The sequence below is a fragment of the Durio zibethinus genome, chromosome 5 (assembly GCF_047325235.1).
Source record: "Durio zibethinus cultivar Kanyao isolate XHJ-2024 chromosome 5, ASM4732523v1, whole genome shotgun sequence".
In the NCBI taxonomy this organism is placed as follows: domain Eukaryota; kingdom Viridiplantae; phylum Streptophyta; class Magnoliopsida; order Malvales; family Malvaceae; genus Durio; species Durio zibethinus.
This window is the reverse complement of record NC_143166.1, coordinates 31,435,405-31,461,539: the sequence shown is the minus strand read 5'-3', so window position 1 is coordinate 31,461,539 and position 26,135 is coordinate 31,435,405. Positions and strand designations below refer to the sequence as shown.

Below are 26,135 nucleotides of genomic sequence, written 5' to 3'. Positions count from 1 at the left end.
TAACTCCTTTAACTAAAAACATGCAGATAACCAACAATCCTAACAATTTTTTAGCCCAATTATCGTTTTGCTAATACTTGTTCCATTCCTTTGGAAGTATGTGGCCCAAATGCCTTAAGGGAAAAAAATTTTTGCCACAAAATGCTTTAAGAAGGCGTTTGGTCTCCTATTTCTTTTGCCTTTTTCTCAAGTGCTTCACACTGTAAGGAAATGATGATTAGACATCCTTCCTACCGCAAACTCCCAATCCATTAAATTCCTTCACTTTCCCACTCATTTATTTTATTATAAAAGACAGTCGAGTTTAGAAATTATTAAATATCATCTTTTAAAAATAATTTAATAAATTAATTATTTTAAATTTTATTTTTTTAATATAAAAAATTGGTTAAATTGGTTTAAATAGTATAAATTAATTTTTTAATAAATTAATTCACTTTGTCAACTTGGTTAATTAATGTGATTGTGAAATGCTTTTTTTTTTTTTTTCTATGGATCTTTATATGCACTATACTAATTGGCGTCAATTTTTATTGATGTTATGGAAAGGAGAAGGTGGGGAACAAAGACATTATGATGAGAGGACATTACAAGAAAGGTCATAGATGCATATGATCAGCCACAGCAGAGGTCTCCCAAGGGACCCAAGTTTCAGACTTTTTCAGCTGCACATGATTTTCCCCCTCAAAGTTTCACAATCTTTTCTTTGTATCCCTTTAATCGGTGAGATTTTGCTTTGTACATTAGTACTTCCCCCTTAACTGAAAGTGGTCCAACCAGCCAGTACCCATCTCTGGTCCTTGCACGCTTGGCATACAAGGCACTACGAGGTTCTCTTTGAATGGATCGTAAAATTAATTAGGATAAAATTAAAAATAATAATAAAATATTTATAATTATATTTGAAAATAATATTGTAACTACGATAAAAAAAAATAATAAATAATTTATATTAAATAATTTCATTAAAATTAATATTTAAATTTAATTAATAATACAATGAATTCAATTATCGGTTGAATACAAACGAACATTGAATCTCATATCTGATCATGCTTTTGTTAATGGGTTGTTCTGTTATTGAATGGTATAATAAATGTTGACCTAAGGGTCAGGCTTTTGTCTTAGGCCTTTGGGTCTTTAAAATCATCCAATTGGACCCATTATATGAATTGTCAATTGACCAAATGGGCCACAATAACAAGGCCCATATAGAAATTACATACGCTGCGCACATGTCAATTCCTGTTTGCTTATTTGGTCATCAATTTTTTTTTTAAACCGATGGGAGTCATTAAATTATTATAACATTAAGTTTGTAAACTCGATTATTTAAAAAAAAAAGATTATCACAATTTTTTAATTAAATATGATTATTCATTTAATTAAATTTATTATTTTAAAGATAATCATAAATTTAATTACAAGTCTCTAAAAAAAAGATTTTGATCATCATCTCAAAATTAATTTTGAGAATAAAATTACATTTGAAGAAAGTTTTAACATCTTATATAATCCATCCTAAAAAATCTAATATGATTTCTATTTTTATCATTACTTTTATTATTTATGTCTAAAAAAATAAAAAGTAAACCGTACTGCAATATATATATATATATATAGAGAGAGAGAGAGAAAGAGAGAGAATGAAGGGATAGTAAAAGCAACTATCAAAATTTTGGGATGTATTTTGACTATCATTGCTTTAATATTAATATAAAATGTATTTGATCATTTAATTTAATGATTGGTTAATAATTTTATATTAAAAACAAATTTTTCTTCATTTTCAAATAAAAAGGAGATAATGTACTATATAACCCCCGAATTATTGAATTTTATTGGATTTGATATTTAAATTAAAAAAAATTATTAAATAGGTACTTAAACTCTAAAATCGTATATCAATTTGGTTTAAGAATTAGCTTTATTAGTCAAATTGCTCACTTGATTATTTTAACCAATAAAAAACTATCATCTGGATATAAAATGATATGTCAACTTAAGTTGTTACATACATGTCATGCTTATATGGTTATATATTGATAAATTTAAAAAAAATTTTAAAATTTTTTAAAATTTTTAAAATTTTTTCATTTTTGCTTTTCTCTCTTCTTTTTTCTCTCTCAAACATAAAACCTTAGAATTTAAAAAGTGAAGAACACATCCACCAGATTTTTCTATTTCCACAAACCAATCACTAGTTACCTTCATCATCCGCCAACTGACCTCCAATGACACCTAATTTCACCACGAGCTTCCTCTCAGCCTTCTCGTCTTTGATCTAAACTCGAATTTTCACAAATCGACTTTCATTGTCCTAGATCTAAAGCTAAAAATCGTAGCCTGTCAAATTCTTCTCATTTTCTCTCTTAAATAAGTTTTCAAAGAATCCTTCAAGAATTAAAGATTAAAATTCAAAAACCACAGCTTTCATTATCTTTTTTGGCATTAGGTCTACCATTAACATAAAGTCTTTTTTAAAAACAAAACTCAAATCTCACAATCTTAACTTAAAATTTTAATATCGAAACTTTAATCTCTTTTCCCTTTTTTGTGCCTTTGGTTTTTTGTGATTGTGGGTGTGGATTGTAGTTGTTTTTTATTGAGTTCGAGTATGGTGTGCTGGATTTATTGGTTGTGTGCAAGATTTGGGTTTGGGGATGTTAAATTGTTTGTTAGTATTTTCAGGTTGATGAAATTTCAAGGTTATGACTATTGAGTTGCTTGAGTTTTCTTTGTGTCGCTTGTAACTTTCAGTTTTTGCTTGTGGTTGATTTTGGTTTGGAAATGTTGATTTGGCTTATAGATATTGGCTTAAATGCTTTCGGTCATTTATGCTAAAACTTTTTTTTGGTTGACTTGATTTTTGGGTTTGGATTTCAATTCTTGTGTTGTTGAGATTGTGGGTTTTGCTAGATTTCTTCAATTGTCTAGTTTTAAGGCTTTTTTGTTTTTTGTTTGATTGAAAATTTTTGACTTGTGTTTTTGAATTCTTTTATTAGGAAATTAGGTCTTTTGATTTTGAATAGGAAGATGATAAAGAAGATTTTTTAGAATTTTTAAAAAATTTTTAAAAATTTTTTAAAATATTTCTTTAAATGTTGACATGATATTGATGATAGAGTGTTGATTGAATTTTTTTTTTATAATTATCAATATTTTATTGGATATTTACGTTATATCAGTATTTAGAGTTAATGGTTAAGATAAATTAACCTACGAAAATGTAGTTTATGTATTTGATTAGAAAAATTTTTATTTAAATACCATATTAAAAAAATGTAATAGTTCAAGAGAAGGGCATATAGGACATTATCCCTACAAAAAAGATAAATTATTTTCAGATGATGGATCAAATATATGACTATAATTGCTTAAATGTTTTCTGAAGAGACATAAACTCTCACTTTTAATCAGAGATCACCAAAGGTTAAAACGGTAAGGAAAGTTTGTTTATGATTTTTTAAATATCTGGGTTTGCATCTATTAAAATATTATAAAAAATAATTTTTCATAGATTTATTAAATTTAACGTAAATAAATCTATTTATATTAATTAAAAAAAAATGTATGCCGCACAAAACCAAATAACTCCTTATCACTCAATAAAAAAATGGTTGGAGGCCGACCAAAGCTGTGCGGTTTGTAACAAATCCACTTAACCAGCATATCCTCCAGTCGCAAAGAAAATGCAATGCTGAAAGAAACAAGTTAGAATAAAGGTTGAAAATATTAATTGGTACATTTTGGAGATAACTACGCGTACCTGCCTGAATTGTTGGGCCATATAAACATTACCCATAGTATTCTATTCTTCTTAACAAAATCTGACCTAATCTTAATTGTTGCCCTCAATGCCACTTGCAAATAAAAATTAGGCCAATTGGGAAAGCAGCCTCAGATCCAAACAAACCACGAGCATGCTAAAACACTTGCTTCGTTGCTTCTTCAATATTTCCCTTTTAAAAAAAAAAAAAACCTAACTATTAATTTTCTTTCATGGTTAGCCTGCCAAACTGGAACGCCATCGGTCTCGTTTTTTGATTTTATAGACCACGAAATCAAAAAAATTAATTTCAAAAACTGCTGTGAGACCACGTGGGTAAGACTTAGATAAATTATTTAAATAAAGTTAGTGAAATTTTTTTATAAAAAAAAATTATATAAAACTTTGTTTTGAAAATTAAAATTTAAAAATTTATAGAATTCCATAATGAAATTAATAATATCAAAACATTATTAAAAGATCATTTATAATTAAATTTTGATTAGTATTAATTCAACGGAAAATTTTGTTGTAATTTTTAGTAAAAAATATATTAAAATTTATTTAACTTTTAATATATAAAAGCTATTAAGTAATAATTTAATAGGATTTGAGTATGTAAGAAAGTTTTCATGCAACCAGGGCAAACTTGCACATCACTTAAGACCACGAGTTCTTGCATTCAAAATAGAAATATATATTCATATAATCTAAGATTGATAGAAATTTTGATAGTAATTGTCTATTACAATATTTAAAGCTTTATGATAGCTGTCATGCCACCCAAGAACATCTTTTGTTAACTATATATTGTCAAATTGGAAGAAATTAAAGCCTTTAGCCAATTTGCAATAACTTCGTTATCCAATAGAAAAAAAGGTAGTTGTAGGAATCTTAATTGTGAAATTCATGTAAGAAGTAAGAACATGAGGCAAAGGGGAGTGAATGGGGAGAAAATTCCACTTCCTGGCTGATAATTAAGGTTACAGGATGGGGAAAGGTATCTGATTTGAGTTTTTTTTTGGCCAACTTCTGATTTGAGTTCTAACATTTACTGTAATCTGAGAAACCCTACAATGAGGAGAATCAAGAGAAATTAAATCCTTTCCCCCTTTAAATAAATAAGAATAAAAAAATAGTCAAAAGGAAATGATTTGTGATTTGTGCAATGAATCATTTCTTTCTGTCAGCGTTTTCCATTTCAGGGTTGTCTTTCATTCATTTTTAGGATTTTTGAGGACTCTTATTCTTCATTCATTGTCCTCAAAATAAACACCAATGGCTAGTTCCGTAAGAAAAGCAAAACCCTTTTATACCATGATTTACTTGCCAGATTACTCAAGAAAGGACAATACATATATATTCTAATTCTAGCATCCCTTGTTCTAACAGGCAAGTTGAAGAACATTCCATGGGAAAGAAAAATATAATAATTCTGGGATTATGGCCTTGACGAAACTGGCTCTGATCATAACACGCCACGCTTGGCATCGATCCGATCGAAGTATGTACAAGTAGGAGACTTCTTCAAGTTAAGCGTCTTGATTCAGAGCACGTAGGGTACAGAGGATTGCAGGGAGTTTACACAACCGAAAAGCTTTGTTAATTGTTTTGTTTTATGTTTACGTGGGACATACAAACACCAAGTAATTACGTACCTTGAATGTTTCAGTGTTTGGCATATAGGAAAATTTCTTTTCCACACATATGCCTTTGACGGCCGCATTTGGTATGAAAGAACATTAGAGGAAAGTAATAAGAAAAAGGCTATGTGGATTGAAAGACAATGACCATTTTGTGGAAAAAAAAAAAAGGTGATCAAATCTCGGCGTAATTACTCTTTGAAGCGATATCGATAATTTGTACAATCACACGGTTTTGAGATACCAAAGTGCTTGCTCTCCAACTCCAACTCATACTCCAATTCTTTTGTCTTTTGTTTTTTCAAAGGCAATTATGTTAAAAATAACCAATGTACTAAATGACCCATTGTTTTTCTACAAATTCGGTGTAAAAAGTAATGAACATGCCATTTAATCTTATGATAAATCTATATATCTAATTAATTTCCAAATTAACAAAATATATTACTAAAAAAATTAAATATAAACCAATTTTGGCATCAGTAGAATTGATTTTAATATTAAATTTAAAATTTAATTCAATTATTTCATAAAATCATTTTGATATTAAATAGATTCAAAATTTAAATCACAATACTTATAATTATTTTCTTTATCTTGAAGCTATGATGTTTTTTTTAGCATTGGATGGGAGTTGAAATTAAGTTAATTCAATAGTAGTATGTTGGTAGGGTATCTAACATGTCACAAGTGTCCCGTAAGCCACGCAAAAAGTATTGCAGGAATATGGGGTATTATCATCATCATGATTATGATCCATTGATCATGCCAACATGTGCATTTAAAGCATTTAACCACATGGGATCGATGATAGTTAGCGGTTTGAACTGTGAACCATATCCCCTAACATGGGCTGCTTTTCTTCTTTGTTAACACCACCGCCGTGACTGCCTACCTCTTGCCTGCTGTCCCTACGCTGTTCACGCGGCAAAACCCTTGCCTACTTATTTGCTCGCTTCATTATATAATAAAAAGATAAAGAATAAAATATATGTTCAACTAGGGAAAAAAAAGCTTGACTTTTTGCTTGGCTTCCGGTGAAAAGTTGAAATTCGAAGTGGGCTTCTATTTGGATAACATTCAGCAGCAGTGAGATTGGCTCATATGCAAAACATAAATTTTTTTTTTTTGTGAGATTGGATTTGAATCTAATTATGACTGAAATTAAAAGTTTAAAATTCTATGACAAATCAAAGGATTTTGATGTCCAAAATATAATAATTGTTAGTGGAAATATTTTCTTGAATAAATGAATCAATGATTGCCGGCAGCTGACTACAATAGGGAGAGTTCACAAACAATGAACAAATTCACTGTACAGATCAATTCATCAAATACAAATCCCGTAATCAATGAAAATATTTGAAAAATTTTATCTTTGTAAATTTAATTAATTCTACAAATCCTAAAATTAATCTTGTGCTAAAGAAGAATCCGGCTTTTCTTCCTTAGCAATCAAGAAGCGTGGTTTCTTGGTCGGCAATGGACTTTCAACCTCTTGTTCTGCGTTGATTTGACTAAATCTTCCATCTTTATTTTCCCCACAGAATTCTGGTAAAGCAGGCAAGTTCAGGTCAAAGTTAAAGCCGACACGGTGGCTTTGGCTCAACGCGCCCCCGTCCAACAACGTCATCCCGCTAACGCTAACGTTACCACTTTTGTTAATATTGTTGTTGTTGCCACCTTCGTAGTGGCAGCGTTTGTGGCCACCCAAGGCTTGGCCTGTTGGGAAGGACTTGTGGCAGATGGAGCACTCATGGGCCCTACCGCTACCGCTGGTGGTGGTGCTGGCAGTAGATGGATTATCAGCGTTGATGGTAGAAGCGTCGGTAGAGGGTTTTCGGTGGCTGGCTTTATGCCCACCCAGAGCTTGGTAAGAAGGGAAAGCCTTGTTGCATACACTGCACTTGTATGACAACTTCAAAGCTGGAGGAGCAGCTGCTGATACTGATGTCGAGGAAGACTGACGATGATCATCACCACCGTTGGCGGCAGCGTTTATACTGTGGTTGGTGGAGCCACGAGCTAGCATGAGGAGACAGAGAGCAAGGTACTCTTCTTCAGTGGGTGGAGACTCGCTCCGTGTTCGTTTTGAACGTTTGCCTTTCTTCCATGTCTCGAGGTAATCGTTGTCGATGTCCTCGTATTTGTTGCTGAAAGGTGTAGCCATGGTAGGAGAATTCAGAGCTTCAAGAGCCATATTCTTCAAATTCTCCAAATTCAATCAAGTTTTTGAAAAAGATTGATAGAAAGATGGAAAAGAGGGGGAAGAAAGTGATACCCTTTTTGGTTTTTTTTTTTTTTGGGTTGAAGTTTGCGAGAGTGAGTTAAAAATGGTGTGGATGTAATGGGTTTATATATAGAGAGGAGTGGAGAAGGGGAGTGGGGGTGGGGGGTGAGTTGGTGGTAGGGAGAAGTGAGTCGGTCAACAAAGAGGAATGGTTGTGGGGAAGAGTGGGAGGTGGGATTGGAGACTGAAGACTGAGCTTCCTTTGAGATTATATGACCGCTTCCAAGTCAAAACAATGCTACGCCTGCACTTCTTATGAGTACTACTAATATTTAGGCTCCATTTAGTGAGATTAGCTAGAGTAAAATTAAAAAATATATATATATATATATTATAATTATGATTAAAAAAAGAAATTTAATAAAAAATCAATGTTCGATGAATTTTATTAAAGTTAATTTTTAAATTCAATTAATGATGTGATTAACTTAATTATATTACATTGACAATGTGATAAAATTCAAATGGACACTTAAAAATAGTAAACAAATCCATTTGAGTATTGAGTCTTAGTGTGAATCCATCACAATTCAAAAGATACAATTGGATAGATGATAAAATTAATTTTAATGAGACTAAAAATACTGATAAAAGTAAAATTAATTATTGTAATAATGTGATTAAAATTAGTAATAAAATAAATGATAGATTCAATAATAATGGTAGCAGTGAGATTAAGTGTAGTGAGAAGAAAAATTATTATTGAAGATATTAGATTAAAATATGGATATAATAAATTTAGTTAATATTTATGATATTAAAAATATTTTTTTTATCAAATCATAATTTTAAATAATTTTAAATTTATTAAATTTTTATCATAATATTTTGTTATAAATAATTGAATACAAACAGTTATAAAATTGATTTGTAATTTTCAAATTTAATAAGAAAGTTTAGTCCAAAACTCACAAAATTAAAGGTAAAATTGTAAAAAAATGTAATCAACTTAGAATAAACTAGTGAACCTTTGCTGATTAAAAATTATATTAATTACAATAATTGATAATTTGAAATGCCCTACTTTGTTTTCATTAAGAAAACAATGGGAAATTTTCAAAAATTAAGATTAATAGTTGTAATACCGCTCGCCTTATTGCTCATAAAATTACCTTTCCCCCAGAAATTTTTTTTTTAAATTGGGTTCTTTTGTTTTTTATGAATGATGCCCCACGTTGACGGCTTACTGGCCAAAAAAAAAAGTTAAAAAAAAAAAGGTACCCATGACTTGGCGAAATATAATTGGCTCTGGGATAGCAGCTTGGCACATTGTAACTTATTTGTGCTCGTATTGGTCGTTCATTGTTGGTTGGCCTGTAGAAAGACAGCTGATTCCTGGGAAACATTCATTAATGGCCACGCGTCGAACTGGAACACGATTCCCATGATTATCAGCGTTGTTTTGTAGACTGAACAAATCTCCCTCTCTTTGCCACTATTACCCCTCTTCAATCTTCACTTTTTTTCAAATACAAGAAAATTTTTATGCCTAGATACCATCCTTTTTTTTTTCTTTATTTGCTTCAATTTTGCAGCACGTTGAATAGTTTTCATTAATCAGCTCCAATATGATAAATAAAATTAAATATTTCATATCATGTGGGTGAAAATAAAAAATAAAAAAAAATTATATTTTTTAAAAAATTATTTCATTATGTGGATAATTTTTTAAAAAAGTAAAAAATTATTTGATGAAGTTGCATCTGTGAGTAGGTTTTTAAAAAATATATGTTTAATTACATTTTATATTATAATCTTAAATTTTTTAAAAAATAAATTTATTAGTCAACCATTTTAATATTAGCATAAACTATAGATGAGGCCAAAATTATTCTTATTATTGATCAAAATTTGATGATAATATTATTAAAATTGATATTTAAAAATAATAAATTTTAAAAAAATTAAGCATATAATATTTTTTTAATTACGTAATAGGGTAAAAATTTAAAGATAAATTTAAATTTTAAAAATATGTATAAGGATGTTTATGTAAAATCGGTAGAGTGCAGTTGTAGAACGAAGTGGGGGAATGTAGCTTCACAGACGCGAAACTGTCGGGGCATACGGCACGCAACGCGTCTGATAAGGATAACTTACACGTGGCACATTCGGTTGCTTTTGAACCACTTTCACGTGTTATTAATGTTATTACATAACCGACAAGTAAGTTCGAATGATCATATCAAAGCCGTCCACTAATTGGGAGTCTCCACCAGCACGCCACGTGGATTTTTATTCTTCTCCTGACACGCGGCACCTTTATCCGCTCAACACCGAGAAAGTGGATTTCACTTTTGCTCTGAAAGTGTGAAGTGTGTTGATATGGGTTGATATAGGTTATCTGTGATTGTATACGTGGCAATGATGTTATCACTGACCTGTATATTAGCTAGTTGTATACAATTTTGTCATACTAATAGGAAATTTCTTTATCGTACCATTGTACATATTATTAATATATTTTATTTATTTATTTATTTATTTTGGTAAGAAGAAATTTAAAGATAGATAAATTATTTTATTTCTCATGTTAAGATAAAATATGTCATATCTGACAATCTAAAATGGATAACTATAAATAATGCATTCGAGATGATCCTATTAAGTAATTATCGACAAGATTCAAACTTAAAATCTTTTCATTGAAAAAGATAAATCTTAATTGATTGAACCAATCACTTGTTAATAATATATTATATTTATATATATTGGATAAGGGAGGATAGTATTTTTTTATTTTATAAATATCATTCTTTAGTCTAAAATTTCCAACTCATAACTTTCAAAATGTCGTTTCATTTCATAATTTTTGTTCACGTAACTTCTCTCTATTTGAAAAATGAATTTGCAAGATATTGAGAAAGATGATAAAAATGACTTGTCACGGAGAGAAAAGGTTGGGAACGCCGGATATAATACTTTGAGGTCCGATGTTAAATCAGCAAACTAGGCTATATGAAAGGATATGAGAGCGAGCAAGAGAGTATAGAAAACTAGGAGGGTATTGGTTACGAATACTTTATTTGTGTAGTTTGATATTATCATTTATATTTTATAAATAATGACATATTTAATTAAATTATCAAATGTTAAATTTATTGAGGTGTTCGAGTGATCGTAAATGTAATTTTTAAAATATATCAATTCTTAAATTCTAAAGGCATGAAGTGTTTTTTTGGTAATGTTGACAAGATTATTCAAGCACATAGATTATGATATTATTCATATTTATTAGGGGCGTAAATAAATAAAATTTTAATAAATCATTCGTGAATATATTTAATTTTTATTTGTTTATTAAATTTAACAAATAATTTGATTGGTTATGATTTATTTATTATTTATAATCATGTGCTTTTATATATATTAGTTTAATATTTATGAATAAATTTGTTTAACTTAATCAAATCAAATATAAATATCTGATCATTTAAACGAATTAAATTTAAATAAATAAAACAAATTTTTTATTAAACACGGACCAAATAGAATATTTCAAAATTTTATTAACAAATCACAAATATGATTCGTTTAGAGCTTTATTTCTTAGCTAGCAATCAAAACTCACAAAACATATTTATCAATATGCAACTCTCCATACAATAAAAAGAATTTCCCTAAAAAATTAAGAACACGTGTGTAATGAGAATTCGAATTTTGCCATCTCTATTATCTACCCTTACCTTACGGGAAAAAAAAAAATCCACGTAGACATGTCGTAACTCCAGTCAGCTTTAGCCGATATTGGATCAGCATGAAAAGAGAAAAAAATAAGGGCAAGAAATCGCACGTAAACGAAGTCGTTGGTAGTATAAGATACGGCAGCTGTGGCGTCAAAGAATAACACCAAAGCCTATTACTCGGCAAGCTTTGATGGCTGAAAAGAGTTTTGATTAGGGGGGAATAATGTTTGAAGTAAAGGAAAACAAAGACAAGTAAAATCCGATGAGGTCATTCCTCGCATAATCACTTTCAATGGGAAAACAAGAATCGCGGCTGGCTTTGTTGTTTTTGTTCTTTTCTTCTTCCTATTTTTTTTTTTTTTTGAGTTTCGTTGATGGAAGTGTGCTAAATTAGATGGTCAAAATGTCAAATTTCTTTATGTTTCCTCTGGTTTTTCCTGGCAACCAGATGGAACCTTTAAGTAAACTTGACAATTAGGTTTTTAATCAGTTTTAAGGAGACTCTTAAGTTACCTAAAAAGACTTTTGGTATTGACTAATCCATGTTTAAATTATATGCATCGTTTCATGGATTTGGTTGATTATAAGACCAAGTCAATCATTTAGTTCTGTCTAGTACTTTGAGTCTTTGATCAAATAAAAGATTTTTTTTTTTATAAAAAGTCATAATTTGAGATACAAAATATAAGTATTAAAATTTAAAATTTATTAAATATTATATTTTAAAAATATAACTATATAAATTAATTAAATTAAATTTCAAATTCATCAAACAAAAGGAGTTATATGACCTACCCTTCATTTCCTATTTAACCCATATCAATATTTTCTCCCAATTATTGCGCTTTCTTTGTTTTTCCTGAAATTTATGATAAAATATTAAGTATTTGATAATGTCAGCTTCCAGGGTGTGAGGGGAGGACCTCAAGAAAAATGGTCTTTTTCAGCCTAGCTAGGAAAAAGCAGATGGGGAGCCCGAGAGCACAGCACAAGAACATAGGGCGAAAGGGGGTTAATGAAATTCGGCATGTCCTATTTTAGGAAATCGAATCAATCCTGTAGGATTTTAAGATTTGTTTAATGCAGTCATTAATGCCATTAAGAATTTAAGGTTTTCCAAACCATGCTAGAATTTTTTTTTTTTAAAGGTACGTCTAGCAGTTATGTCTCTTAATCATATATAGCTTGTTAGTTATGTTCTACAATTCACCATGCATGTCCATATATATATATATATATATATATATATATATAGTCAAAAAATAAACATTATTCACCCAAAATATCAATTGACTTTACTTCTAGTTGGAGCTGTGATGGTTAATGCCTAATTTGAGTTATGAAATTATCACAAGCTGCTTTGAATAAGTTGCATTTGAAGTTAAGCCAACTACTGTCTTGTTTATTTGTAGTGATGGACAATTTTAAAAATGTATCTTTATGGTCTTAGTCCTTCACAAATGGAAATGTTCATGACTGAAGGTAATCCCGTTCGTCGACAACTAGAAAAAGTTACCAAGGTTTGCTCCCTTTTAATCTTTGTTGATATCTGAGTTCATAGGTGATGGTTGATGTAACAAATTAATGTTAGAATCAAAACCGTTTCGCAATTTAATTTTTTATCCTTTAATCTAGAACTAACTTTGCCAACCTTTTCCTGGAAAGTATCTTATCTGCTAGTAACTATTTGGATAATGGAGGGATGTGGAGTATGTCAGGCGTTAATGATAAAGGTCCTTCTAAATGCAGTATGAGTGTAAGCATGTATAGTGGAGGGGCTAAAGGATATGGAAGGCCTGCAACTGCTCCTCCTGATTTGCCTTCTTTGCTGTTAGATGCTTGGATATGCTATCTTGGCATGCCAGTGAGTCTCCATACCATATCTCACCCGTAATCTTGCTCGGTGGCTAATTTTCTAATTTGTTGATTCTTTTTTTAATTTTGTTGCTGTAGATTTTACCGGCACTGACTGAGCTTGTTGTTGCTCAATTAATGTGGTTGGATTATGATAACCCTTCAAAGCCTATATACTTATACATCAATTCATCTGGGACACAGGTTAGAAGAACGTTTGTCATTCTTGATCAGTCCCCAAAACTCTTTTTGAAGCATTAATCCTACTGTGAAATTTCTGAATTATTTAGTACATACTACATTGGAACTTTGTATACCTATCTACGCTGATTGATTGCTTTTGTACTATATAGAATGAGAAGATGGAGACTGTTGGATCAGAAACTGAGGCATATGCTATAGTTGACACCATGGCTGCAAGTATTGTGATCAACAATTATTTTCTGTTAATAATTATGAATTTATCCTTCTTGGAATGAGGTAAAGTGCTGAAGAAGTTCAAGAATAGTATTTTATGACCACAGATGTGGTTTTTGTGTTTGATTATTTTTGTTGTCTTGCACAAGGATCATGATGGGGTCCATTTGTCTGTGTAGTTATGATTTATAAGGAAATAGCTCGGTTAAATAGTTTGTCGGTATAATAAGTTATTAGTGTTCTGGATCATCATTCCTTATTCAGCAGTTGGATATGCTTTAAATTTAACTTGTTCTATCTATCTACTTGAAATACTGCAAATCAGACATGTACACTGTAAATTGTGGCATGGCATATGGTCAAGCAGCAATGCTTCTATCTCAAGGGAGCCAAGGGTTTTCGTGCAGGACAGCCAAATTCATCCAGTATGATTCAACTCCTATTTGTAACTTAGAAGATAAGCATAAATTCTTTTGAGAAATATGTACAATTTTCAACTCTATCCATGGTTGACAAAGCCATGAGTCTGGAATTGATTTTCACTGCCTTGTTAAAAATCATTTCTTTAGAACTTTATCATTCTACGTCCTGACTAAATGGTTTGCTATAGGACTGCAAGACAAAAAATTTGAGGTTCCTATTCGTTTTTTTTCTTAATAAGTTTTTTTTTTAATCAGAATTATGATGAGATGCTTGCTCAATCAAATGCAATGAGAGGAGCTGGAGCTGGTCCGCAAGCAGCTCCTTCAGGGTTTAGGTGATTAAAAAGTACCAGTACAGCGTGACCGTGCATGAGGTGAAAACTTGAGCTGTCTGCTCTTTGTTCAATATCCCATGCCAAGGCAAAGATGGTTATATTACAGATTTGATCTCACTTTTTACTCTTTGTTCAATATTTCATGCCAAACTGTGAGTGTTCGGATGAAATATAATGTTATATTATGTCTAACAAAAGAGGTTCAAGATTTTATGTTGCCATATGCTTTCAGGTAGCAACGATCCATTAATGTTATCTGTTTTAATCTTGCGATCACGATGCAGTTCATGTTAACATATATTATTCGTAGAACTGGCAAGAATGAGATAGATGTGATTTCAAAAATATATATCTCATTGAAGGGTTCCTGTAACTCTGATAAACAGCAATGATGGAAATGTGTGAATTTCATTTTCCATTCACCATATTTTCTTTCCCCCTATATTTTGGTGTTTGGGAGGGGCAAAACGATGATGGATAAGGCCACAGGACCCCTGGAGAATGAAATGCTAATAGAGGTATAAATGAACAAAGCTTGGACGAACAATTCGTGAATATTGGCAATTTATGAACAATTTTTATTTTTTTTTGTTTTTAATTTTTGTTCATTTATATTTATTTATTAAATTTAAAAATAAATTTTAAATAATATTTTTATTTTCGTTTATTAAACTAATTGAACACGAAAATCTATTTAATTTATATGTGTAAACAAATTCATTTAAAATTTGTTTAAAACTTATTCATTGAAAATTTATTTATTTTTATTTAAAGTTTATTTATGTTTATTTATTATTCAATAATAATAAAAAATTATTATTATTATATTTTTATCTTTTACCCTAATCTTATTATTCTAACACTTCCACTCAAATAAGTTTGCACCTTCAACCTATTTATTATTCATTTGTCATGTAAATTTATTTGATAATGGTTGTTTATTATTTATTAACATATTATTATTCATAAACATATTTGTTCATATATATATATTTATGAATATATTTGTTCAATAGTTACGATTGATTTCATTTAATTAAACAAACTAAACACAAATCAAACATGAACATCTTATAATTTTACTAACAATTTCATTTAATTAAAATGAATTAAACACAAACTAAACAAGAATATCTTACTATTTAAATAAATCAAGCTCAAATATAATGAGCTCGAACATAGTGAATAATTTCCTTATCGAACATAAATGAATTCCGAATAACTTTAAAAATAAATGAATAAATTACAAATATATGTTCATCGTTTCGTTCGGTCATATTCGATTAACATGTACCCCTACAAATCCACACTAACATTTTTCAACAGAAAGTGGAAAAAAGTAGTCCTCATAGCAACTACAGTATAATTCTAACAAATTCATAAAGTTAAAAAAAAAAAAATTCTAGCCTATGATTCAAAATATATATTTTCCAGGTTAAGTTCAGACCATTCACTGCAGCCTTGCAGAGTATTTAATATATTACATATCTCAAATTACCATGGAATATATAAAGACCCTTAATTAGCTATGCTGGAGGGTTAGGATATGCTTTGGGTTTTGGCCTGACTTCAATTTCATTTACACTACGTACAAAGATGGCATTAGGTTCATGTCTGCACAAAGAAAGTATCAGAAATTAGAGCTTGACTATGTCTTTTTATACTGTATACTTTTGAGATTTTTGCATCAGAGAGAGAGCTGGAGGAATCTTACGGCTTATCCCCATCTTCAAATGTGTAACTTGACGCCACAGCCAACAGTCGCCCATCTCTGCTGAATGAAACAGCAGCAATGCTTGTTGGGTACTTTGAATACTGCAAAAGATCATTTAATAATGGTGGTAAACTATCAGCATTTTTTACTGTAAAATGAAACTGCACTTCAATCCAATCACTTACCTGATACAGCCTCTTCTTATTGTTTACATCCCACACATTTACAAAACCATCACAACCTCCAGTTGCAAATGTACCATAGCTGCAGGTTGAAAGTCAAAGCAGAAATTAGCAATGATGTGAGTGGAAAGAAGTTAATATTAACTATTTTCAAGATCCTGCTAATCTTTCATAAAAAACCTCTTTAGTTAAGCCAACTCAAAATGCATTTCAAACAAACCGTAACCTCGTGTCTTAAACGCAAAAAAGTATGATGTTACTAGCAATTTATTTATTTATTTTCTCAGCAATGTTTGAACCAAATAAGAGGAAAGGGACCAATGTGTCTTGCACACTTCCAATTTGCCTTCCCAACATGAGTATCTAGTTTTCGAATTACTAATTGTCATTTGTCCATGTCTGCCACTGATACACAAACATTGGAAATGCTCTCAAGACCAAAGCCTACATTATAATCAACAGCAATATTTACATGCTAAATTATAAGTTTGATATTCCATCTTGCTGAACTGATCATTCAGCTAGCTTGCTACTCAGGTTTTTCAGCCTCATAAGTTTAGCATAAATAAAAGGTTAAAGACTTGTCCAGAAACTTACACAGGATGGAATGCAATGGCATTTACTGGATATACAATGTCCCGTCCAGCCTCAGATTTCCGATGGCACTTAAAGGCATACCTATAAATGATCCAAAATAGCCATTAATAAAAGCAAAAGATAGATCAAAAGCAGGTAGGATCAGCTCCAGAACAGTTCCCACATTCTGTATATATCCTCGTAGCCAGCATATACCTCATTATATAGTGCTAAAAGGAAAAGATTGATACATACTTTATGGCTTGACTGGTCTCTGAGAGATCAACGAACTCCATTGCAACTCGCCCTTCAACAGAACTAAGAGCATCTCCTGCATAAAATTGTCTAATGAGAAGCAATTTTACCCAAAAAAAAATGACAGAAGAAGATGAATGGTTCACACATAAAAAATCGTGTCCCACTAATTTATTTCACTGCTTGTATAATCTAAGCCTTCTTTTAAACAGTATTTTCTTCCCCTATAAAAACTTACAGAATTTTAGAAGTTATAACTATTACCTGTTCCATTTGGATAACATCTCACACATCTAGTTTGATATTTCAATGAAGATTCCCTTTGTTGCTCAGGCTGAGACATATTTCGCAAATCATAAACATTTACATGTCTTCCTGCAGTTGCCACAACTAAACGATTTCCAACCAGAGATAATGAGTAAACACGCTCAGGTTGTGGGTATGTGCCGACAAGAGTGTGCTCCTGCCCACTTGCACCTCTTGGATCCCAACATTTCAATGTCTTGTCCCAACTGCCTGTGATCACTTGTCCTATAACAAATGGAATGAAACTTTAAGGATTCAAACATTTTCTTAAATGAAACATAATGCTCTCCTTCAGCGCCATTTGTAGCACGTTTCCCCGACATATAATCCATGGCACCAGCACGATGCTATTCTAACCTTCAAAAGTCGAAAGTTAATTCATATACGATAGGATTGAGTGGAATTCGTGACTATAATCATCCAATTATGAATCGACTTGTGCCGCCCTTACAGGTATAATCAGCAAATTAAGTTGAACTTTAGGAAAAAACACTCTCCATTCTTTCATTTTCTTCTTCAGTTATACCAAACGTAAATATTTCTATTATCTTTTCTGAAAACTTGAAATCCAGAAGCTTATTCGACAAACAGGTATAAAAAATCCAACTTTGAAGGGCAAAATCACAGCCAAATCATCTTGAAATCCGCATTAAAAAATAATAATAATAAAATGAATAAAAAGAGAAGATTCGCTATTTCAACCAACCTGCTGCATAAGAGTACTCTATACAACGCACGGGAGCATCATGTCTACCTAAAATATTCTCCTTTTCATAGCTGAATACTATCCTGCAAAACTAACAGCTCAATCTTAAGATTGATTCTACATTCACTTTCCTAAGCATTCTCGAGAATCAAACGGAAAATTAGGGGCAAAAACCAAAGTTCAATTAACTAACCTTCTAACCGTATTATCAGCGCAGGCACTGAACCCAGAGGAATCATCGTAGAAGCAGCAATCGAGTACGGGACCACCATGCATGAACTATCCTCGCAATGAGTTGGCGCTTTCGTCGTACAATCTCACACTCTATGATTAAAAAGGAAAAAAAAAAAAAGCTGTTTACCGGTAATCAAAGGAAACTTAAAAGTTTAAAAGGCAATCAATGGTAAGGAAGCACCTTATCCCATGAGGAGACGAGTAGGTGATCGCTGTGGTTGGAGAATCGAAGGTTCGAGATCCCGTCCGTCGGAGGGTTGGAGAGCTCGAGCCCTGGAGTCGGAGGCGGGTGGACAACTGTCATCGCTTGATTGGCTGTTAGAGAGGAAACAAGTGACAGTGATTAGAGTTTTTGGGGTTTTAAGATAGGGAAGAGAGTGTAACTGAGTAAGTGGCGAGACAGAGAGCGATGGAGATTTGAAATTTACAAATGTTATTCCGCTCCGCCAACGCCCAAGCTGTTTCAAATTTTGCCAACGGCGGAAATAAGCAAAAAAAAAAATTCGAATTCAAAAATCAGTTAGTATTTTCCTTTACCCGAAAAACCCAGCTGCTAGCTCATTTAATTACATCAATGCCATTAAATAGACCTATGCCCGCCTGGCTTGTTAGTCAAGTTGGGTTTAGCCCAAAACAACAAAGAAAAGCCGAGCCCGCCTTTATCCTCCTTGCGGAGGTCAAATCTACGCAGCCCTTTTCTGTTTCATAAAAATAAATCTTGAAAAAAAAAAAGGAAAATTGGCAAAAATCGCAAATCGAAGAAAGTTTTTGTTCTATGTGTAATTGGAGCAATCCAACCGAAGACTCATCAACCAACCCAAAGCGTCGATTTTTTTTATTTTATGTGAAATTAAATTTACCATTTCCTTTCAACTCAGATCCTTGTTTTTCCCCTCTTTGATCTTCTGTTTACCTTAAACCCTAGGCAATTTTCCATCAATTTTCACGTTAATCCTTTTCTAAAATCCCAAGCTTTGTAATTGTACACAGCGGAATCGAACTCCCAAGTGATCGATCCCGTGCTTACTCGCTTCTCTATGCAATGGTGGTCTGCAAATGCCGCAAGGTACTTTTTTTTTTCTTTCTATCAGTTTGATAAATTCACTGCTGCTTAGCGCTGTAGATTTAAATTTCTTCGTGTCAATATTTTAATTTATTTTTTGATAAATTTGCTTTGAAATTTATAATTCATCGTCGGAGGTTTTAGATCTATCATTTTTTTTGTTTATCGTCTTTTACTAGATTTACGAATTTTCAGATCTTCGTTGTCTTAATTTTAGTGTTTATTTATCGGGAAATGCGAATTTGATTACTTTCATAAATGATTGAAGAGAGAGGGACATTGACCTTGATATTTAGAGTGTTCAAGTGGAATGTAGCTTGTTATGTTGTGAATTTAGTAGTGTGTATTACATTTACATGTGATAATTTCTAGAGACGGTGTCGTTGTTAGGGATCGAAGATTTACGAATGTCTCTGTTTTTAAACCTACATTCCTTTTGGTGTTTCAGGCGACAAAGTTATACTGTTTTGTGCACAAGGTTCCTGTTTGTGGGGAATGCATCTGCTTTCCTGAACACCAAATATGCGTGGTAAGTTCATATCATCCTGCTCATTTTGTACTCAAAACCATAATTCCTAGCACTTTGACTTGATTTAAACAAAGGAGTGGTTACACTAAAGTGACTAGGAGCAAAAACAATAATAATCTGATCCATACCCCAAAAAAAGGGGGTCGTGGTGGTGGTTGTTATAGGGGAGGATTTTTCAGAGTTAGAACTCTTCTGCTAGAAACTATTTTTGGGTCATGAATTTAGTTTTGGTTGATGTACAACTTCTTTTGCAACTATATGTCTGGATATGTTGGATTTGTTAATATTTTTTACTTCCTTTATGATATATCTCTTTGTGCAATTTTGTAAATTATATGCAATATCATGAAAAAGCTTTTTTATGGTGTGCGTATGCTCACTTCTGCTGTGTATATGTAACTGTGTTTTAATACAATTCTGAGTGGAGACGTATAGAATGATGTTTTAGGGCTTATAATGTTTTTTTGTTTTAACTTTGCTCTAGATACGTACTTACTCAGAATGGGTAATTGACGGAGCGTATGACTGGCCTCCCAAGTGTTGCAAATGCCAAGCTGTGCTTGAGGAGGGGCCTGGCTCTGAAACAACTCGGTTGGGTTGCTTACGTATGTGTTTATACTGATGTCCACTTTTTTTTTTCTTGCAAACATCATGTTGGATTGTGCCATACAATCTTACTGTTATATTTTTGCTACTTTAGATGTCATACACACAAATTGCTTGGTTTCACATATCAAAAGCTTTCCTCCGCACACTGCGCCTGCTGGATATGTGTGTCCTTCGTGTTCTACATCTGTAAGTTCTCTAAAAGCTGTTTATTATATCATCAGCATGAATCAGCTGTTTCATGGCCACATTCTTCTGTTTAGTATTGTTTCAAGTAATGAATATATGTTCACGAAATTGATGGTGACAATGTTCTTGAACCTTAAAAGTAGTTGGAAGCATCTAGATGCTAAATGTGTCCAGGCTTGAAAGCACTGATAGATAAGAGTAATAAAAACTAATGTTATGCTGTTTCTGCTTTTGGAGCTAGTCATACAAGTAGTTAATGGAGTAAAACTCCTTTGCTGATTAGCATTTTTCTGATATTTACCGGTTACTTTATTTATTTGAAACTTTTCCATGGGCTTAGCGAAAGAAGAGGATAGAGATTAATAAATGGAACATGTAATTGACATTCTCTCATGTCTGGGAAAAATTCCTATGATCTGTTAATTAAGGACTCAAGACTGAATAATTTTCTTGTGGCATTCTTAAATTTGTATACTTATATGCTTGTATTATAGCAGTTATGTGTGATAGTCTTGGTTATAACTTACTTCTGTCATTATTTGTTCCTTGGCTTGTCTCATTTTGCAATGGTTTCTTGCCCAGATATGGCCTCCCAAGAGTGTTAAAGATTCAGCATCACGTCTTCATTCACTGCTGAAGGAGTCTATTATGCAGGTGAGTTCATGCTCAATTTGGCTGTTATAAAGAATGCTCATTCTAAATGTAATGTGAACTTTGGATATCCTTTTTTCTTTTTTTTTTCAATAATTTGCTTATCAAACTATTCTTCTGCTTTATTTAGTATATGCATTGCTTCTTTATCATAGTGCTTATGGGTGCTTCAGAAGTCCTACTCTTTCCAGTTGCCAGTTAAATTATAATTCAGTTGTTATGCTTTTCAGCATGTGCTGGTTGAGCTTGATTTTGGCCTTTCTGTGGTTGACATGAAAATTGAGGGATTTAACTCTTCCCCAGGTAGAAGTTTCCAAATGGATGGCATAGGTTGACATGAAAATTGCGGGATTTAACTGTTCCCAGGGTAGAAGTTTTCAAATGGATGGCATACATTTTGCTAAGAAAATTTCTCCTGTCAAATGCATTAATCATTACAACCAAGTGCTTCCAATGAAAGTAATTGTAAAATGGAGGCCATGCGAGTCCGTTATGGCCAAACCTTTTCTTTCCTTGTCCACTAAAAGCATTGACCTGCAAGAAAGTTTCTGAAATCTCATTTCCCAAGTTATTTTAAGCTTATAAAACTCAAAGTTTACCCAGTAGAATGTTGCAGATCCTAGTATTTGGGGTGCCCAGTCAATCTTCTGATACTTCGAAATGCTGAAGGTCATTGATTGCCTCTGAAATGAACCTCTAAATATGTGTTGGTTGTCTTTAGGAAGTGCACCAAAGATAAAAGTGATTTGGATTGATTGGCGTTTTAGAATGCTTTGTTTCCGATTTATATTGTAGTCTCCTCTTTAGGATGAGTACAATTGGAGTTCTTGTCATATCTGCTTAAACAAATTGTAAATGACTTAACTTGCTCTAGTCTTGTGCAGACTGGCTTGGAGAAGAATTTGTTCGGAAATCATCCTGTTTCTTTGCCTACAACAGAACCCCATGGTCCTCCACCTGCATTTGCTTCAGATCCACTAATAAATGTAACCACTACCGGAGGAAGAGAGTATGATGGTAATTCATCTGCCTCTGTGGCAACGGATGAAGCGTACTCAGCTGTTGGGAGACCTTCTAAACTTACTGTGTCAGAAATAGTGGAGATAGATGGTCCTAGTTCAGCTGGGAATTACATGAAAACTTCAAGTCCTGTTGCTGTAAGTCATTTGTTTTGTTAATTAACGGATGTGATCTGAGTTGTTTAGAGTCATGTTATGCTTGCTTGTTTATATGTGTCAATTCGGGTATGTTTGTTGTTTGTTTTCTTATCTTGGGTATTTTGTTCTATGTTGCTATGTAATCCAGCCTGTGGCTACAACACGAAAGAGCACAGTTCATGTTGATCGGCAAAACTCTGAAGTCTCATATTATGCAGATGAAGAAGATGGTAATCGTAAAAAGTATTCTCGGAGGGGTAAGTAAAGAAAGCCTTGGGTCATGAAGCCATTCTGCTCTATAATTGATTAGAACTTTTCCAATCTGTTCTTGCTGTGGCCTACTATTTTTGGTCTGAGAGTTTCTTAATGCATCCATCTAAGATGCTGTCTAAATGCCTTTGTAATGGATAACTTAGATAAGATAATACTTCTTATGCCTCTATCATGATTTATTGCTTGCTCTGATCTCGTATTCATGATTCGTATAATTTGTCGTTCTAGGTCCACTTCATCATAAGTTTCTCAGAGCATTGATTCCCTTCTGGTCAAGTGCATTACCAACTCTACCAGTGACTGCACCTCAACGTAAAGATGCATCAAATGCAGATGATGTCCCAGAAGGTCGATTGAAGCATCAGAGATCAACACGAATTGATCGAAGAAAAATCCTTCTTGTCATAGCAATCATGTAAGTCTTAACCTTTTTTTTTTTTATATGAATATGCATAATCACCAATGTCAAGCTAATCCACCAATTTACATATTCACACACAGATGTACCTTTCTCTCTTGTGCATGCATTTGCCTCTTTCTTATTATTATGCATCTCGCTTTGTGTTTATGTATCCATCTGTGCTTGTGACCTGTGGATGCTGCAATTGATATCTGAGTGGGATACCAATTAAAGGGAGAGATTGAAATAATGGGGGAAAGGACATTAGAAAGTTTTCTAAGCAGATTCAGTTCTTTTTGGGTTTTACGATTTCCTTCATCCTGACAACTAGCTTAATCATTTTGGTCTTCTCCTCTTGAGAATTAAATGGTGGATCATAGACAGCAGATAATCTTTTGTATCATCAACTACAGATTTAAAATGGAACAACTTAAAAGTTCAGACTCCCTGTAGTGGTTATATACTTAAAATTTGAAAATAATGAAGACATGGAAAGGATTTATATTTCACCATGTATCTATTATGTTGTGCAGGGCTTGCATGGCTACAATGAGTATTCTGTATTACAGAATTGCATAAAGGGCTCTTGGGGAGGGACTGGCCGATGATGAGCAGCGGTAACTAATTAAAATTGTGATGAAATTGGTGACATTACGTTTACTTGCTTCTGTAAACAAATCATGTTGGTTACTGCTATAACTACCCTTTTCCCTGCTCAGCCCCTCAGCTTTGCCCTGTGACGAGCATTGGTGGAAAACACAAGTAGATCGCAGATATGTTCATGGCCCATCCACCCCACCTTTTAAAATTTTAATTTTATTGGTATGGATACCAAAAAATCATCAATTCAGTGCAGTTAAAACAGAATGTTACATAGTTTTTCTTGCAAATTAAATTCGAGAAATTTGAAGGGTTATGGGAACATGTTTTTACGTGCGGCAAAGATAATCCTTTTGGCATATTTATATGAAGAGTATAAAAATATTATGAGACGAATACCGGCCTCATATTATCTTTGAAAGCAATTATCTCGGTCCACATCTGTTAATTCAAAAACGTATCTCAACTATTTGCAATATGTTTGGAGTTAGAATTTAACATATTTTATACTTCCAAAAACAATTATATATATACATATATATGAGAAAGAAATTATTAGATATATTGATGTTAGAGTTGTTTAATTTTATAAGTTACATTAAGATGATTATACATTTTTTTTAAATTAAAATTTTTAAATATATAAAGGATATGTGTTGCTATTTTAATTCGATTTGTGGGATTAAAAAATTTTACTGTCAATTTGATAATTTCTCTCTCTCTCTCTCTCTCTCTCTCTCTATATATATATATATATATATATAAACATTAATGTAAATGTTATGGGATTTAATTTTGATTTTAAAATTGAAAAGAATGTAACATTTACCGTGACATAAATGGATCACTCCTCTAAATAAACAGTTCATGTATTAAATGATTTTAAACTGTATCTTCTTTTCCTTAATATGATCATTGAAGAGTTGCCTTATTTTGTCTCTGATGAGAAGGATATTATAATAACTATAGTCTTTGTTATTCCTATTATTGGTATTATTATTAATTATTGATTATTTATTCTTGCACAAGGAAAGTGCATTCCGATACACTCGTAATTAATACTAATATTAATATATGTTGCTAATTATTTAAAGTGCCAACAGCCAAACGTATTCCGCAATGGTCCCCTTTGGTAAGATTAAGTCCAAAACAAGAAAACTTAATAGTAATATATATATATATATATATATATATATAAGAGAAAGAAACTTTAGATAACAAATCAAAGGCTACCACTTTGAGCATCAGCTCAAATAACATGTAAATTGGATAAATTATTAAAAATCACGAGTTCAAAAGGATTTAAATATGTAATTTTTTTTTGGGAATTAAATTTACAATGATTGAAGGTTAAAATATAGATTATAAATTAAAAAAGGCCAACTTCCAATTAAAAGAATTAAATTGAGAATTTTTTTATGCTTAATTATGACATTAATAATCCTTATTTTAGCTTATCTTCAATAAATCAAACCCCTATAAAGACTATAAATATAATTATTTTCTTTCATGCAAAATTTTAAAATGTTCCTCTTTGTTTTTTTTTTTAATGGGGTTCTTGACCTATAGTTTACGCGGAAAGGTATTATTAAAAAATATTAGTTATTTTCTTTATTTAAATGGTAATGTCCTTTTCATATATTCATTCATACAAAAATGCTACCACTTAGTTTTATAACATATTAATTTGTTTAAACCATGAAACTTAGAATAATAAATTGACATATATATATATATATAGTTAATAAAAATAAAAGGTTTTTTTTTGTTGAAATTATGTTAAATTTATTTTGGTTTTTTTATACTAACCAACCAAGTGCCAACCATTAGGCCGGCTTTTAGCGAAATTGTAGCCCCATGGCCGATGGTATTGACTTTTTAGGTCTGAAGTTTGGACCATGAAAAACCAGCTGCATGCACCATGCTTGTTAGACCACGTTCAATTTAATATAAACAAAACAATATATATATATATATATATATATTTACACAAACAAACATCACCATTTAATTCTCCTCGCAATACTATATAAAATAATGAAATTACTTAAAAATATTACATCTCGAATTTAAAATTTCTTTTTATTCAATTAAGGTCACCTAACCATTGAATTTTCTATATTAACAAATGACGATTGATTTTTAGATTAGTTGATTGAAGTTAATGTTTGAAAGTTATAAATTTAAAAAAATTTATATACAATATATCATATTCAACTAATATAAATATTAGGATAAGAGATTATAAAGTAAATTAAGAATTAAAAAAAATTCAAAT

At 31.7% G+C, this 26,135-nt stretch overlaps 2 protein-coding genes and 2 pseudogenes across 6 annotated transcripts; 2 read left to right on the top strand and 2 right to left on the bottom strand.

The window, feature by feature from the left end:
• Positions 1–6,633: 6,633 nt before the first annotated feature.
• On the bottom strand, positions 6,634–7,921 carry LOC111281850 (zinc finger protein ZAT10 pseudogene; annotated as a pseudogene). Its single transcript, XR_016342323.1, has one exon. The product of XR_016342323.1 is annotated as a zinc finger protein ZAT10 pseudogene (transcript).
• Positions 7,922–11,247: 3,326 nt separating this feature from the next.
• Positions 11,248–14,993, top strand: LOC111281646 (ATP-dependent Clp protease proteolytic subunit-related protein 1, chloroplastic-like; annotated as a pseudogene). Its single transcript, XR_016341998.1, has 6 exons — positions 11,248–12,907; positions 13,048–13,252; positions 13,342–13,446; positions 13,596–13,652; positions 13,966–14,084; positions 14,293–14,993. The product of XR_016341998.1 is annotated as an ATP-dependent Clp protease proteolytic subunit-related protein 1, chloroplastic-like (transcript).
• Positions 14,994–15,693: 700 nt separating this feature from the next.
• On the bottom strand, positions 15,694–19,023 carry LOC111282698 (mitotic checkpoint protein BUB3.2-like). Of its 2 annotated transcripts, XM_022870902.2 has the most exons (9): positions 18,571–19,023; positions 18,349–18,479; positions 18,156–18,238; positions 17,408–17,674; positions 17,144–17,219; positions 16,910–16,990; positions 16,316–16,394; positions 16,131–16,231; positions 15,694–16,030 (listed from the first exon to the last, which is right to left on the bottom strand). In XM_022870902.2, the coding sequence occupies exons 2-9, from the start codon at positions 18,429–18,431 to the stop codon at positions 15,943–15,945; spliced, it is 858 nt and encodes a 285-aa protein (XP_022726637.2). In that variant the 5' UTR covers positions 18,432–18,479; positions 18,571–19,023; the 3' UTR covers positions 15,694–15,942. The 2 variants fall into 2 exon arrangements, with proteins under 2 accessions (XP_022726637.2, XP_089617243.1); XM_089761117.1 differs by lacking the exon at positions 18,571–19,023 and having other exon boundaries at positions 18,349–18,407.
• Positions 19,024–19,122: 99 nt separating this feature from the next.
• On the top strand, positions 19,123–24,253 carry LOC111282567 (uncharacterized). Of its 2 annotated transcripts, XM_022870700.2 has the most exons (10): positions 19,135–19,455; positions 19,901–19,981; positions 20,466–20,586; positions 20,682–20,776; positions 21,359–21,430; positions 22,312–22,584; positions 22,733–22,841; positions 23,086–23,272; positions 23,791–23,874; positions 23,977–24,253. In XM_022870700.2, the coding sequence occupies exons 1-9, from the start codon at positions 19,432–19,434 to the stop codon at positions 23,834–23,836; spliced, it is 1,008 nt and encodes a 335-aa protein (XP_022726435.2). In that variant the 5' UTR covers positions 19,135–19,431; the 3' UTR covers positions 23,837–23,874; positions 23,977–24,253. The 2 variants fall into 2 exon arrangements, with proteins under 2 accessions (XP_022726434.2, XP_022726435.2); XM_022870699.2 differs by having other exon boundaries at positions 19,123–19,455; positions 23,791–24,253.
• The last annotated feature ends 1,882 nt before the right edge of the window (positions 24,254–26,135 follow it).